Source organism: Schistocerca nitens, chromosome 1 (assembly GCF_023898315.1).
Source record: "Schistocerca nitens isolate TAMUIC-IGC-003100 chromosome 1, iqSchNite1.1, whole genome shotgun sequence".
In the NCBI taxonomy this organism is placed as follows: domain Eukaryota; kingdom Metazoa; phylum Arthropoda; class Insecta; order Orthoptera; family Acrididae; genus Schistocerca; species Schistocerca nitens.
This window is the reverse complement of record NC_064614.1, coordinates 591,981,852-591,998,633: the sequence shown is the minus strand read 5'-3', so window position 1 is coordinate 591,998,633 and position 16,782 is coordinate 591,981,852. Positions and strand designations below refer to the sequence as shown.

Genomic DNA, 16,782 nt, shown 5'->3' with positions numbered 1-16,782 from the left:
ATAAATGCCAGGTTCTTAATTTCAATAAAGAGGAACTTCTGTCTTTGTACAGAATGTCTGTAATTTCTGTAGTTGCATACTCTCCCTTTCGTTCAAGAGTATAATGATTTTGTCATTGAATATGTTACTTTGAAACAAAAAATTTAAAAGATTTGACTGTTTGGTTGTCTGATGTAGTAATGCCTTCAGTGCTATTTTCTTTGAGAAATATATACATTTTACTCTTTTGGCTGTACCAAAAGGAAAATTCTCTAGAAAAGTATAAATTTTTAGACAGAATTGCTGCCCAATATGCAGATCAAATATTAGTACTGCCATTAGGCATATAAAAAATTAGGCAACTCTATCCTAGCTTTCAGAGCTAATAGTTCCTCCCTCACAAGAAGAGGGGGATAGGTTGTGGAGGGTTAAAAAGGAAGAGCCGGTCACTTGGACCCAGGATAACAGGGATGCATCTATTTTGAGAATGAGTGAGAGTTGCAACTCTGTGGGGACCCATCTTTGTGTCCCCATGTGCTCAAAATTGGTGGGTCCCATTCAACCTGGAATCTGAGTGTCGAACATTTCTTTCTTAACCTTCCTCAACCTATTCTTCCGCTTCCCAGGAAGGGAACTATTAATTCAGAAAACTAATAGTGTGTCGTATATTTTTGTCTGTGCCTATCAGCAGTACTAATATTTCACTTCCTGAAGGAATAAAAGTAAAATAGCACAGATTTAGAAACAAACACATTGGAGAAAGGTTATTTGGGGGAGCAGGGCTCATCAAGAAAATGGTTTTAACTGCTAGGGAAGGGTCATTTACAGTCCATGTCAAGGTAAACGTGTCATGTTCTAGGGAAAGTAAGTATCTAAAGAGCAAATGGCCTCTGTAACTTCTATTACTCATTTAAGAGTTTTTGCCTTTACGATTTCATTTTTCTTATTAATGGACAGTTCTGTAAGAATGTTGCCCAGTTTGTGTGCTTTAAAAGTGTTAGTGAAAATAAATGTTTCAAAGGTATATGGACCTGTATTGTATGCCTCTCATCTTAATTGCAAAATGCTGTTGTTTATAACAAAATATATATTTATCTTCCAGGACATGCTAGAGCTAGCATACCGTTGGTCACCTGATATTCGACAAATAGACCTTGACGTCAATAGGACATACCGTGACCATATCATGTTCCGTGAGCGTTATGGCCTACAGCAGCAAGCACTTTTTAATGTTCTTTCTGCATATAGTGTTTACAATTTGGATATTGGCTATTGTCAGGGTATGTCACAAATTGCTGCTCTCCTCCTCATGTATCTAAGTGAAGAAGATGCATTTTGGGCACTTTCCATTTTAATTGCTGATAAGAAGTATGCTATGCATGGTAAGCATTAACCCAGTTTTTATTTGTGCACAGAGCTGATTATTAATGTAAACTTGACTATTAATGTATCATTTATAATTTTTGGGTTTATCACCATTTCAAGGTTTCTTTATTCCTGGATTTCCGAAGTTGCTACGCTACCAAGAACACCATGACAAAATAATGAATAAATTTCTGCCGAAGTTGAAGAAGCACCTTGATAAAAATGGTGTCGACACAGGCATTTATACACTGAAGTGGTTTTTCCAATGTTTTTTGGATAGGGTAAGGATCATTTTTTAAATAATGTTCTCATTATCTTAGGAATATGATTGTGGAACAGCAAATGAAAAGAGATTAAAGAGGCATATAAAATATATTTTTCCTAAAAAAAGGGAAGATATGAAAGGTAGTTTCCCATCAATACGGTTAAAATGAAGTATTTTTCAATCAAACTAAATTGTGACAAATACAGTAAGTAACAGGTATTTGGCGATTGCACGGGGTATTGTTCAAAATGCAAACTTGTGAGCATAAAATATAATCAGTTTTATAGGCAACCATATCTTAGTATTATACTTGCTCTCTTTCTGTTGTCTTTCTTGTTACTATTATACAACCAAATTGAGAGTTTGAAGTAGTGGTTTTGAAGCCTTTCTCTGACCTGGGAAAGTGATGATCATGTAACTAAAAAATTTACAAAAAGGAAAGTGATAACTTTAGTATCAAAGGTTTCACTAATTAACCATATTAGTACTGTAGTCTTTAATGTAAACCTAATAATACATCTGAAGTGAGCCAGTCTTGTCACACCACATTCACACACTTTGGAACTGTCCATATTTTTAATACTTGTACTGGAGCTTCAGGCACAACTGAAAATGCAACAAAGTTTGGTGCTATATTGTGTCATAGAATATGATTAGGACATCTGAGGTATGTTGAGTAAGCCATATGAACACACTGAACTTGGAATCACTGAACTCTCCAGATACTGACAGCTCTAGCTAAGAATATGGGCAAGCATGACGTATGCCTGTGACATTTTAATTATGTTCCCGAGTGTAACTACAGGTGGAAAAAAACTTGTTTTTCCAACCAGTGCATTAATATCCATTCTATTCTTTAGTATTACTGCATGGTATGAGATCCTAACCAAATACCGTATTTACTCGAATCTAAGCTGCACTCGAATCTAAGCCGCACCTGAAAAATGAGACTTGAAATCGGGGGGGAAAAAAAATTTCCCGAATCTAAGCCGCTCCTGAAATTTGAGACTCGAAATTCAAGGTGAGAGAAAAGTTTCAGACCGCCCCTCCAAATCGAAACAAAGTTGGTCCATTGCAACGTGAAACACAATTGAGGTTGAATGGATGAAGATACAGCTACAGTAGTTTGGTTCGAGTTGTAAGCTTGACAGTTAAGCTTTAGCAAGTAGCCATTGCTGTGTCAGGCGCTTCCTTTTTCGTGTGCTTCGTCTGGTTTGAATCGATTGCTTATTTTGCTTTGATCTGATAAGTGTCGTTCTCTTTGTTACAGGGGTTTACGTCACTCTAAGCTGAAAATGCGTTATTGTACTGTGTCATGCATTGTTTGTCGCATTCTGGTAATGAGTGTTCACGACCTGTCGCCGCTCGCGGCATGGCTTGCTTTTGTGCGCGCTACCGCGGCTTACAATAAAAAAAAGAGAGGAATTGTCTCATAAGCGAAGCAATGGCATGATAGTGCTATTTGTTGTTACTTACACTGTTGCTTTCTTTGATAATGATCAACAAGAACCAAATAATAGACTGCGTATGATAGATGATGTTCTGAACAAGAGTTTAGCGAAAATTTTTCTCCGTTTGAAAATCTTTGCAGATGCCTCTTTAGTACATTACATTCTGCACAGAAATTAGTCATCTTATATTTAAGAATCTAGTCAGTTGCCATGCTTCATTTCTGACTGTATCACTATTCAACATAAGAATAATACGAATATAAACATGACATGATATGTATACTCTTCCGCGTTTGCTGCTGTCTCGCTCTAGTTTCGTAGTTTATTAGACAGACAGGATTTAAATGAGATAGCAGCAAACACGAAAGAATACATGGCATAATTCATTCTTCTACCTTTTCTTTTAATTTATTTACGGACGCAGAGGTTTTGGCGCCAGTATTTATCTTTGTGCTTGCAAAGCATACCTGTGTTGCGCTACATGTATTTGATGGCAGAAGTTAGTTGTGGCGACACCTACCAACATTTTTCAGAACTTCCGCATACTTTGCACTCGATTCTAAGCTGCAGGCGGTTTTTTGGATTACAAAAACCGGAAAAAAAGTGCGGCTTAGATTCGAGTAAATACGGTAGGTTTGATGGAGGACATGGAAAAATGTCAAAGTATTGTATTACCACGAAATAGGTGAAAGGAGGTCATAGGTGTAAGCGAGTTGGGGAGACAGTCATTAAAACAAAGACATTTACTGTTGTCTTTGTTGATCCATTATGGACTGTGGGACAACGGCTGGCATGTATTTCTTGATGCAATAATTTACCAATAGCCGTATGTATTGCAGAAATTTATTTTATGAACGTCTTATGTGCTCACATAACAGTGAGCACACTGTTGTTCCGTGGATCAAAATAACACCAAAAAAAGCTGCTCTTATGTGTTTCGTGACTTCGTTTATTGCCTTCTTTGAATTATTGTTGTAAAGTTGGAAGGAAGGCATTTCCCCTCTGTTCTGGAATTAAATCCCCCTTAATACTCTTCTTAACATAACCAACTATGTAGCACTTTCTGGAGCATTGTTTTCTTTAACAAATGCATTCTGCTATGCCTTAAAATTTGTGAAAATAATTATAACAATCTAGATTGTCTAACGTTCTAAGACTTAAAGTGTGAGTGTGGATCTGGGTTATATTGGTTTATCCCGCCCGAAACCACCTTCCACTTCTTCACGAGGTGACTTACTTGGAACTTGCAGCCACTCTTCTTTACCGGCTTGCTGGCTGCTGAAAACCCTCTTGACTTGTTCTCCATAGAATAATGCTAGGTATAGGAATTTTTAGACTCTTTCTACTTATGCCATAAGTAGACATACAAACTTTACTTTTCGTCAATTAGCGATGTATTTAACTTCCATACACAATAAAACTCTCACTTTCCACATAAATATGTAACTTCCCGTAAATATCTTGTACAGCCAGATGTCATAAACAAATTACTTTACAGTTAAAAGAAAGTTGCCTTAGATACCATAACTTCTCTTAACACGAATCAGAAAATAAGTCTTGCCGATAGCAAGGTTATGTCAAGAGTTTTCAAGAGATCTTTTTCAGCTTTCTTTGTTTTAATAACAGAAGTCAGTGACACAATAAGCACAGAGCTGCATATAAACTCCATGGTTCTTCATTACACACTCACTAAAACATCTATGGATTGACCGACAGGTACTTGTCGGTGCCATTTGTCCCCGCGTCTACTTTCTTTCCGCGACTGATTTTAAACCTGCACACACAAACATGTGACACGCAGTAGGTTGGATTCTACACTCCCACACTCATATCCAGAACATTGTGTGTTCGAGACGGTAGAAGACTGAGTGGTTCTAGAATTTACACAGAAATTCTCGAATCACTACAGTCGCAAAAAGATTTATTCAAAGGTGACCAGTTTTGATAATCTTCAGATCTAGCTGTAATATAATACATGAAAAAAAATTAGAGGGAAACATTAAAAGAACTTAAAATTAGGTAAAAAAATTTATAAAACATAGATATACCTATTTTGATGGACAGTGGCTGTGTATGGAGCAGGAACCTCAGAATGACGGTAGTCAACTGTGGAAGAAAGCAATACAGCTGTTTCTTAAATACTGAAGAGACTACCTACAGCTGACAGCATGATATCAGTATTAGCCAGCCAGATATAAGTCAACAGAATTATGTAGAGAAAGATGTACTTATTAGTAAATAAAACATCAAAATTATGTAGAATAATTTTACAATAAAGAAGAAACAGCATGTTAACACATATGTTGTGAGATAAATATACTGAAAGCTTTAAAAAGGAAACAAATAAACATCACATTGCTGTCTAGGGGTTGCCCTCTAATGCCATGTTGCAAAATAATTACATTGTTGTTGGTTTTTATGGAGGTGATGGATGCCATACCAAAGATGTAGCATCAGGGGGATTTCCAATGAGATGGCTGTGAATATCGATAAGTGATGTCCAGTAGACGACCTTCCATAGATGCACTGTGGAGATAGAAAACGTTGATCTTGAGTGGTTTCCATCTCTACAGTAACCAACTGCTCCGAAAATCTGTGGAAGGTCATCTGCTGGACATCGCCTGTCAATATTCACAGCCATCTCTTGGAAATCCCCTTGATATGACATCCATCATCTCCATAGAAACCAACAACATTGTAATTATTTTGCAACATGCCTCTAGAGGGCAGCCCACACACAGTGAGTATGATGTTTGTTTCCTTTTTAAAGCTTTTAGTACATTTATTTCACAATAGCTGTGTTAACAAGCTGTTTCTTCTTTGTTGTAAAATTATTCTATGTAATTTTGATGTTTCATTTACTAATTAGTGCATCTTTCTGTACATACTCTTTCAACTTATACGTGATTGGCTAACGCTGACATCATGCTGTCAGCTGTAGGTGGAGCCTCCAGTATGTAAGAAATAGCTGCACTGCTCTCTCCAACAGTTGACTACAGTCATTCTGAGGTTCCTGCTCCATACATGGCCAATGTCCATCATAATGGGTAAATATATGTTTTGTTAATTTTAAGTTCTTCTGTTTTCTCCCTCTAATTCATATCCTGTATGTATTATATTACATTTAGATCTGAAGGAGAACTTGTAATGATTGAAACTGGTCACCTTTGAATAAGTGTCTTTTTGAACTAGACTGTCACAATTACTTTCATAGATAATAATTGGATCACTAATACCTTCAGTCATGTGTTCAAAAATACTTAAAATTTGTTGTCTGCATTCTCACTTGCAAGGAAAATTGGTCAAAGGCTCTCCATGACTGATTATTTTTATTTATAGCAAACAGTAGTCTCATTTATTATTATTTCTTACTTCAGATTTTTCACTTTCAGTATCAATTTAACATTACTGGTATATGAGAAAATTACGAGGTGCATTCAGTAAGTAATGGAACACTTTTTCGTATCCTTTTGGCAAATTTCGGATGAAAAATATGTGATTTGTTCTGGGATATCGTGGAATATTCACAAATTGGCCCCTAAAGTTTCATGAAGTTCAGAGAGGGTTGGCGCAATACATAACCTTCAAAATAGTGTCTGTAATGGAGGTGCATTCCAAGCAGATAGTTGTCATTGATTTTCTTTTGGTGGAAAACCAGAGCATCGCAGATATTCATAGGGTCTTGCAGAATGTTTGCAGAGACCTGGCAGTGAACAAAAGCATGGGGAGTTGTTGGGCGAGGCATGCATCACCATTGCAATAATGTCGCACACACTTGTCTGATGTCCTGTGTGCCTGCTGGCCACACACAGCTATGACTCCTGCAATGTCAAAATGTGTGGATACTCATTTGAGGTTATCGATGGATCACAAACACCCACCTTGCTGCATTGCTAGACGTCTCTTTTGGGGGTGCTGGCGTGCTCATCCACCAGTTAGAGTACCCAGAAGTGTGTGCCCACTGGGTTTTTCACTGTCTAACAGAAGACCATAAAGAGCAACAAAGTTCCACCTGCGCAGAATTGCTTGTGTGTTACGAGGCTGATCGTATTGATGGTTCTGCCATTGACCAGGAGAGTAGTACCATACAAACATACAGGTCCACCCAGTAAGGTGGTATAAGTCCATCACATTGAATGTTAATAATGTTGAAAAGGGACTGATGACCATAGATGTTAAGTCCCATAGTGCTCAGAGCCATTTGAACCATTTTTGAATGTTGAAAAATAGTGTTTTGTAGCCAAAAGGGTGGAGAATAATATGGTGTATTGCTATCCTGAATAAAACCAACCTACTTTCAGCAAACAATCATGTTTCATTACTTATTGAACACCCTTCGTATCTTTCTGCTCTGTGCTCACCTCGCTAGTTACTTCATAAAAGATTTGAAGTAATGTTGTGGAATGTTCTATTATTTTCACCCCTCCAGCGTCAATTTATGCTCATTGTTTCTGAGACCAGTTGAAGTTATAATTATGGACAATTTATTCCAAAAAACACAGACCAGCTTGTTGAAAAGCCAAGTTCCATCACATTGGGACTTCTTGTTTTAATTTTAGTATTGGCAGATTCATTTGTGCCTGCATTTCTTTAAATTTATTCATTGCAAATGAATCTCTTTTTGACATGTAGAACAACAAATGAAGCAAATGAATCTTTTTTTGGCAAATGAAGTCTTTTTACCATACTCCCAATTGGTGCTAGTTAAGAAAATGGTTGTACATGAAGGGGCATGCTGGAAGAGTTGCACAGGCTGATTCTGACTTAGTAATCCAAAAGCTAATGACTACAGTAACATTTGAAATACCTCTCAATCGAGGAGGGTTGGATTGGGCGGACCATGGGTGACTTGCAACCTTTGTTTGGAGTTGTCCAGCAGCGTGGGGGAAAAAACTTAAATGTCACACTTGGTGGCAAATGATTGCCAGATTGGCTGGGGATAGGATAGTAATAAATCAGCCTGGAAGCCTTGGCGCACACTGCACTATTTGCACTACACTGCCCACAGTACTCCAATTGCTGATACCAGGGGGAGGAACCGGGGCATCCGGCATCAGGCTTTGTAATCCTGTAGTCAGTAGAACCGCCTCAAGAAAATGCAGTTTGGGAAGGCAGCGAGGAAAAACATGGTAGCACTCCTCTCATTAAATGGACCACAACAGGACAATGGCAACAAGTGTAGGATAAGAGTTCTGTGCTTCGTGCATACCCTGGCAAAGATGCGGCGAACGGTGATGTGGGCCATGTAGCACTGCGCGGGCGAGCTGCCGAGTGCGTGGCCGGGGATGTTGCCTCGTCGCGGCGGAACAAGAGACTGGTAGAATGACGGTTTGGCATACCCAATGTCTGGAAAGCGTGACTGTCTTAAGTTCTCCCCCTAGCGGGAGTGACCAGTGAGGGTGTTGTGGGACTGATGTCCGGTCTATGCAGCCCATCGTCTGTTGCTACAGATGGAGGTGAGGGAAGGAGTCACCACACAGTTCCGCCCTTTCGAGAGGAAAACACCGGTTTCAACTGTGCAGAGGGGTGCTAGAAGCTTACTGATAATGCTTTCTGTGGGGCATGCTGTGCTCATGCTGTGGTTTCCAGTGAAAGGGGAGGGGCATGTGTCATTGGGAGCACGCAAAGTACCATTGTTGCTCCATGCTGCAGTTGCTAGTGGCAGTGGTGACGACACTCTGTTGAGCATGGTGAGCACCTGTGGGGATAGGGCACTTTCTATGTCGGCTTGAGGCTGCGAATAGGCCAGTGCGGTGGCGACATCAGGATCCTAGGCACTGGGAGGTGTGTCACTCATGTAGTCGGTTGGTGGGAGACCAGAGGCAGCGTCGGCTGGTGGTGTGTCGGATACGGTGTTCGGGGTGGCATCAGCTGGCGGTACATCAGGGATACCAGAGGGAACGGTGTTGGCCTGCATTTTATTGGGCGCTGTTGTTGATGGTGCTGTGGCTGGATCCGGTGGTAGGTGAGGACAACTCTACCTCAGTGGTGCTGTGCTTGTTGGCTGGAGGGGGCTCTAGGACATAGGCCAGCTTGAGCCTGTCTACGCAGGTAGTTGTTGTGACTCCATTCAGATGAATGGAGAATGTCTTTTCTCTCCGCATCACACCACCAGGTGTGGGGCCGAATTCTGAGGGCTGGTAGGCGGTTGGTATGCATCCACTTGAAGCATGATGTGTGTGCATGCTTTGAGGTCCCAGAGGATGAAGGTACAATTCACATCATGCCGTTGTGGAGGTGTTGGTCACAGTTGGGACATAAAGCCCTGGAGCTGCTGCACAAAACCTGGGATGATGCTGTCAGGAGGGAGTGAGGTCGCTTCCAAAAACTCACAAGGAATGGAGAGTGGCTGTCTGTAGACCAGCTCAGTTATCAAAGTTTCCAGGTCAGTTTTGTGTGTGATCCGAAGGCATAGAAGTACAAAGGGCAGGGCAGCAGACCATTCAGAAGAATAGCATGTGAGGGCAGCTTTAAGTGTTTGGTAGAACCGCTCCACCTTGCTGTTAGCAGCAGGGTGCTAGCTGGTGGTATGGTGGAGACAGGAGCCGTAGGTGGCTGCCAGAGATCAGAAGATGGTGAGGTGGACTGGCACCCAAGATCTATAGTAATGTCATGAGGGCAACCGAAGCAGGATACCCAGGTTTGAACAAAGGTTGAGCCATGGTTTTGGCTGAAATGTGTGGAATAGGAGTGGCCTCCGGCCAGCAAGAAAATCTGTCAATAATTGTCTGCAGGTATCGATACCCGTTGGAGGATGGTAGTGGGCTGACAATGTCAAGGTGAAAGTGCGTGAACTGGTGTTGTCGGGGTAAAGGTGGCCGCTGGGGAGTGAACGTGCCATCCAACCTTGCCACGGAACACAGGACCAGGCCCAGTTGCTGCAGTCATGTTGGATGCCCGGCCAGACAAATTGTTGTTTCATGATGGTGACGGAAGCGGACATGCCTGGTGTGTGAGGCCGGTTTGTGAGGCCGTGGACACAGTCAAATGACGGGTTTTGGAAGGCGGAAGGGAGGAAGGGGCAGCCCGTCATTGAGCCATCAGGTTGTGAAGGATCCACAAGGATGACACACCAGGTCTTACTGTTGGATGCGGGTATGGATCTTAGCTGGAGGTTGAGGTGGTGTCCGCATTCCAAAGGGCGTGGGCCAGGTCCAGGTCGCACTCTTGAGCAGCAGTCAGGGCATTGTAGTCTAAGGGTTGGGTGATGGCACAGGAGCGGCTAAGACAATCTGCCACAATGTTGTCAATGCTGGCCCCATGCCAGACATCGGTGGTAAATTGTGCAATATAATCCTATAGCCCAAATTGTCAGGGTGAGATCTGGTCTATGTCTTTCCTTCAAAAACCAGAGGCTAGGGGGTGCTGGCCTGTAGAGATTGTAAAGACTCATCTCTCGACTGAAGATTGGAAATAGCGGACGGCTTCATGGACTGCAGGCAGCTCACATTCATATGTGCCCCAGTGGCATTGTGTATCGGAGAGCTTGGACGTAAAGTAGGCGACCTGGACCTGGCCCACGGCCTTTGGAATGCGGACACCATCTCAACCTCCAGCTAAGATCCATACCAGCGTCCAACAGGGACTCGATGGCAGAGACAACGTGTCCAAGGAATTCGACATCACTCACCCCAAAAACGCATTTTGCCAAGTAGATCATCATGTCAGCTTTCTGTAGACAGGAAAAAATTTTGTGTATGTGTTGGTGATGCTCATGTGGGTCTCTGGAGTAGATGAGTATATCATGTAGATAGCCGAAACACCCTCATGCACCTCGAAGGGTGTTGTCCAAAAACCGCTGCCAGGTTTGTGCGGCATTGCATAGGGCAAATGTCATGAATACATTCTCGAACAGCCCATAAGGCGTGATTATGGCTGTTTTCTCAATATCCTCTGGGGCGACTGGGATTTGTGTGTAGGCTTTAGTGCAATCTATCTTACTGAAGAGAAGACATCACTGTAAGTGCGGAGGAGTGGGACCAGATAGCGGTCAGGATGTTATGGGCATTGAGTTTGCAGTAATCACCACAAGGCCAGGAATCGTTTTTCTTGGGGACAAGGTGAAGAGCTGAAGCCCATGGGATTTTGGAAGGGCAAAGTACGCTGGCAGTGAACAGTTCTTCAGACTCCTTTTGTGTGATTTTGCACTTGTGAGGGGGTAGCGGACAGGGTCGGCAGAAAACTGGAGCGCCAGGGGTAGTTGTTATTTAATGCACAGTGTCATGCTGAACATTCCAAGGGGCGCTAGATGGCTGCATGAGGAGGGGGAGTTCTGCAAGGAGCAGAGCATATGGACCTGAAACAGCCAGCTATTTCACAGCAAAGCACATGGCAGGGCGGGAGCTGTGCTGGACAGTCTTGCCGGAAGTGCCCTCAATTAAACTGGGCTTCACTACCTTCTACCTTGGCCAATAGGCCGTAATGACAGAGGAAGTCAGTGCCCAGAATGGGGTCGGTGACTGTGAAGGTCCACGGGAGTTCGCACTGGAAGCCTAAGTCGAGCGAGTGGGAATGCATCCCATAGGTCGTTATGGCCGAGTTGTTGAAGGCGGTGATGAGGAGGGGAGAGTGGGGACTGGAATTTAGGAGTTGTTTGCTTGGGAATATGGGTAAGTCGGAGCCAATGTCGAGTTAGTGGGCTGGGAGATTAGCATCATTCAAGTCCCAAACAAATAGGCACTCTGAAGTGGCACAGCAACTGGGCCTGGCTACTGCTGGTGGCTGCCGGGTTTTGGGGACCAAGAGCAAAGAGGCCTGCAGCGGGTCTCGTTCTCGCCAAACCTCTGGTGGTATCAGCACACTGTGCCTAATTCGCAGTTAGGACCACAGCTGCGGGGGTTGCAGTTTTGCCTGGGTCGGCTTCGCTTGTGTGAGGGAGGGCAGCACCTAGCGGTGGGTGTGTGAGGTAAGGCAGCAACTGGAAGTGGGTGTGTGAGATATAGGTGGGCAACACTGATGGTAAATGCTGCCATCTCTGAGCTTAGGCACGCCGGAATCTGGTAGAGGTTGGTGGCCTGCGTGCTGGGCAGAGGGTCATTAGCGGCAGGTGGCATGAGTGACATTGCACACGTCCTGGATTGGGGTGGGTGAACAGCAGGCAGGAGGTGCGGGGTGGTAGCCAGAGTTCCATGATGTAGCCACGATGGGGGTGGAGTTCAGGGTTTCAGACAGTTATTGGCCAAGACCATTGTGTCGCCTAAAAACAAATGGGCATGCGATGCCAGGCAGCCTGAATGGGGTCAGGAAGGTGAACGACCCAGCAGTTCAGAAGCAGGCCCTCAGGGAGGAGTGCGGTTCGGCGAGTGCTCAGATGTGATCCGGCAACAGAGACAGGTGCATGTTGTCACATTGTTCGGATAATAACAAATTAAGTGGCCATAGCAGTTCTGAGGGTGCAAAGCTGGAGATGATGTGTTCATTCAGTTTATTGTAGCTGCCAAAGGGGGTGGGTGTGAAATAACATCTGGATGTGGGCGGTGGTGGTGGCTAACAACCCTCCCGAATTTCGCTGCGTCACTCATGATAGAGCAACTTGTGAAAACTGCCACAGTGGAAGCGAATCACATTTGTGGGTCTTGCGGATTGAAGGGAGGGCGAATGAGCAGCAGTGTGACCAGGGGAAGGGTCTGCAGAGTCGGCTTGTGCTCAGCATGCTGCACCATTGGTCAGCTGAGTCTGTAGTGCTGACAGTTGTGTGCGGAGTTCAGACACCTCTGAAGTGCACGGGGGCGGGGGTGTGGTAATGGTGGCCTGCCAGTTAGAGAGCCCATTGGGCTGCAGTAGGGGTGGGAACATGTGGCAGAGACATCGCAAATTAACCATGCATATAGCATTTTGTGGTGTGTGGAAGAGGGTGCTGGCAGGCAATGTTGCAGAGGAGGAGGCAGGTGGGGCACGCGCCGTGTAGATCGCACAATACAATCTCCACCATGTTTTGTTGGGGAAGGTGTCTTCATTATGCCGCATGGTTAATGGTTACACTGTACCTTGTCAAGGTGCACGTCTGTCACTTGCGGGAGGGGGATGGTGATGCAGGACGGGGGTGGGGGTGGGGTGGGGTGGGGGTGGAGTACGCAGAGGGCGCGGGAGTGGGACGCTGGTGCACATGAAGGGATGGCGTGTGTGGTGGGGTGCCGGCTGGTGGAGAGGGCGGGGGGTGGGTGGGTGGCAAGCTGGATGCGTCCGGCTGACCTAGTTGGAAGTGTGGATTGTGCTAATTGGAATATTAAGAAAAAAGGAAAACCAGTAATGAGACTCAGTGCTATGGTTTAGAGGGGGTCATCAATGATGGAATGAATTATGTTCCCTTCTACACACACCCTGTGCTAGTTAAGAAAACGGTAGTACATGAAGGGACACGCTGGAAGAGCCACACCTACTGGTTCTGACTTACTAATCCAAAAGCTAATGGCTACAGTAACATTCAAAATGGGCTAATACCTCTTAACTGAAAATGGTCTGCACTGGGTGGACCACGGATGGCTTACAACCTTTGTTGGGTGTCGTCATCAGGGTGGGAAAAAATGCTTCAATGGTGCGCTTGGTGGCAAAGGAATGCTAAAATGGCTAGGGATAAGATAGTAATAAATCAGCACGGTATTCTTGGCATGCACTGCATTTCACTGCACTGTTTGCACTACACTGCATGCAGTACTCCAATTGCTAATACCCGGGCGACGAACTAGGCATCCGGCATCGGGCTTCATACTCCTGTAGTCAGTAGAACCGCTTCGAGAAGACACAGCTCAGGAAGGCGCCATGGAGAAAATGCTGTAGCACTCCTCTCATTAAATGGATCACAAGAGGACAACGGCCACGAGCGTGGGATAGGAGTTCTGCATTTCTTGCATACACCGGCAATAATGCAGCTGTTGATGTCACAGGCCACATGGTGTTGTGCTGGCGAGCTACCGGGAGCACAACTGGGGATGTTTCCTCATCAGAACGGAACAAGAGACTGATTGACTGACAGTTCAGCGTGCCTAACGTCCGGAAAGCGTGCCGTCTGTGTTCTCCCCCTGACAGGAGCGACCCACGAGGGTGTTGTGAAGCTGGTTTCTGGTCTACACAGCCCGTCGTCTGCTGCTGCAGATGGAGGGAAAGGAAGGAGTCGCTACAGTTTTATACTTGATTTGACAATTAAATCAATAGTGTGGGTATAGCAGGGCATCTGAGTTCATTTACAAATTTTGACTGCAGCAACAATGTTAGCTGCATCGTCACTTACAACTGCCACCATTTTGTTATGTACTGACCAGTTGGTTGCTTCTCTTTTTAGAAAAAAACTATATTTTTGGCAATGTGCTGAGGTGAAATTCCAGGCAACTCATTACACTCGAATGGAGCTTCGTGTCATGGTATGCAGTAATTACAGTAAAACTTTGGTTATTCAAGGAAGTCCACCAGTCAATTGTTAAAGTGACTGCCGCTATCAAAAACCGTTTTCCGTGTAAGTTATTGCACAGTTGATTAGATAGTTGTGGCAGTAAGTAGGTGAGAAGTTGATTAGGCAGAGCAGGGAGACAAACTTCCTAAATTCTGTATCCTCCATAGTCCTGAAGAGATGGTATCGTTTACAAATCATTTTAAGTGACTGAATGTCATTTTCTTTGATTTTATAAATTGGGAGCTTAAAAAGGTTGACAGAATTTGTCAAACATGATTGTTGCTTCCTGTAGCAGAAGCAGAGGCTAATGCATTAGAGGCTGGTGCGGATCACTGGTAAAACACAGTTGACATTATAGAACTTGTACCTGCAGGTGTTGATGGTGGAGATCCAGGTCAAAAACCCATGCTTTCCAGTGGCACTGGGGGATGTCTCTTTGTGAGATAGCTTTTTAAGTTACCCATAGAGCCTCTAGCAATACTAATGACAACTTTGAAATATTTGCATACCCCTCGAGCCACATCTTTTTTATTGAAGTGATACCACAATGTACTGCCAGAATATGAAAATTTTAGCGTCTTTAATATTGTTAAAATTTCATTACTAATTTGCCTTTACAAGCTACTTTGAAAAGTTTTAAAGAGAATCTCAGTGTACATTGTCTACCATTACAAATAAATATTGATATCTAAAATTACAGATAATCAAAATAATTGAAAACTGAATAGTGGAGAATGGTGTTGATCAACTCAATGATAAAAATTTGAAGTGTTGTTATGGCTGCTCTTATGTGACTCTTTCTAAAATTTATGATTTCTTTTCTGGAGCTCCATTCCATATCAAAACGAGGTGTGTGATATTTGAACTTACTGATAAGCAGAAGGGAGGCTCCTGGACTATAAAAATCTGAAAAATCCAGAGATGTCCAGCCAAGTGTCACTTCTGCATGATAAATTTGTTGACTACCTAATCTAGACAGGTTGTTTACTTTGATTTCTGTAGCTGAATGCATTCTCAGAAAGCATCACAGTAGCCAGCTGGCTGAATGGAAGTAGGGGGATTATGGAACTTGTACCTGTTGATGACTCAGCGCAGACCACCCGAGAACCCAGTCATCATTCACCTTTGAGGGAAGATGTCCTCAGCGCAGACCACCAGAGAACCCAGTCATCATTCACTTTTGAGGGAAGATGTCCTCATTATCAGTTCATTTACAGAAAAAATATAAAGCATATTCACATGAAATAAGTGGCCAGTAATCTGTTACATGTCCCTTACACTTTGTCGGTGTGTGTATTAACTAGGCTCAAAGTGCCATACTAGTTGTACAGGAACAGAAATTGTATTTGGAGATATTATGTCTTCCAACATAGGACCTGAGAAACAGTGTACTAAAATTAGACGCTTTGTATCAGTAATGGCAGCAACTACATAAACGTGCTGAAAGATTGTCGTAACGTTACCAGGGACAATAAAAAGCCTACTCTTTTGCAAAATCTTGACAACATAGCCCATGCCACCATTTTGAAGATCTTTACAATTGCGGAGAGGGGGGGGGGGGTGTGACAGATTTTTATCACTCCAACATTTGAAAGGAGGGCCATGGCTTGTGCATGAAATAAGTGATCAGTTATTTGAGGAAGAGAAGTCGAGTGAGCATAGGTAGTCAGGCATTAATTAACAGTTGAGAGTGAAATGAATATGAAATTCAACAATTCTGTAAATTACTTACTACTACGCATAAAATATAAATTTTATGCGCAAATGTATATGAAAATAAAATAAAAGAAGAATCCACAGCTAGCCCACTGCTGGTAATCTGATGCATATTTCACCCATTTAACTTAATATTGAAAAATGCAGTGACGCACCTAGCTCTTGACCCCCACCATTCACAATTTTTAATACGTTGCTCATGCACTCCCTCCTACCATTGTACAAAAATTTGTGACTACACGAATTATTTCTCACGTTTGACCTTTTCTGTCTTCATTGACAGGGCTATTATGCCACCAGCATAATTGTGCACTTGCAAATGCTAAATAGGACATTTGTGTAAATTTTACCTAACATTTTTGTGAATTTTTACATCATAAAACTAACAGTAAATTGTTTTGTTTATCTGGCTTTCTAATTACAAAACTGTTGTGCTCCCATGGGTTAAGTGTAGACCGAATTGTCCGTGTAATGAATTTTTGCGTAATGTTTACAAAAGTTGTATTTCTTTCTTTTTCCCCTTAAGGGCACGTTAAATAGCCAGCTATGCTGATTCGTAATGGTCCAGTCAGTGAAGACCAAAAAATATCAAGGAATATGGAAAATAATTAGTGTAGTCA

General features: G+C 43.0%; 1 protein-coding gene across 2 annotated transcripts in view; it reads left to right on the top strand.

Moving 5' to 3' along the window:
• LOC126255935 (USP6 N-terminal-like protein) overlaps positions 1 to 16,782 on the top strand; it is a 158,794-nt gene that overhangs the window by 40,353 nt on the left and 101,659 nt on the right. For both annotated transcript variants that reach the window (XM_049955441.1, XM_049955442.1), the window contains exons 3-4: positions 1,082 to 1,361; positions 1,465 to 1,625. In XM_049955441.1, the coding sequence (XP_049811398.1) occupies positions 1,082 to 1,361; positions 1,465 to 1,625 (441 nt within the window). The remainder of the gene's footprint in view (positions 1 to 1,081; positions 1,362 to 1,464; positions 1,626 to 16,782) is intronic.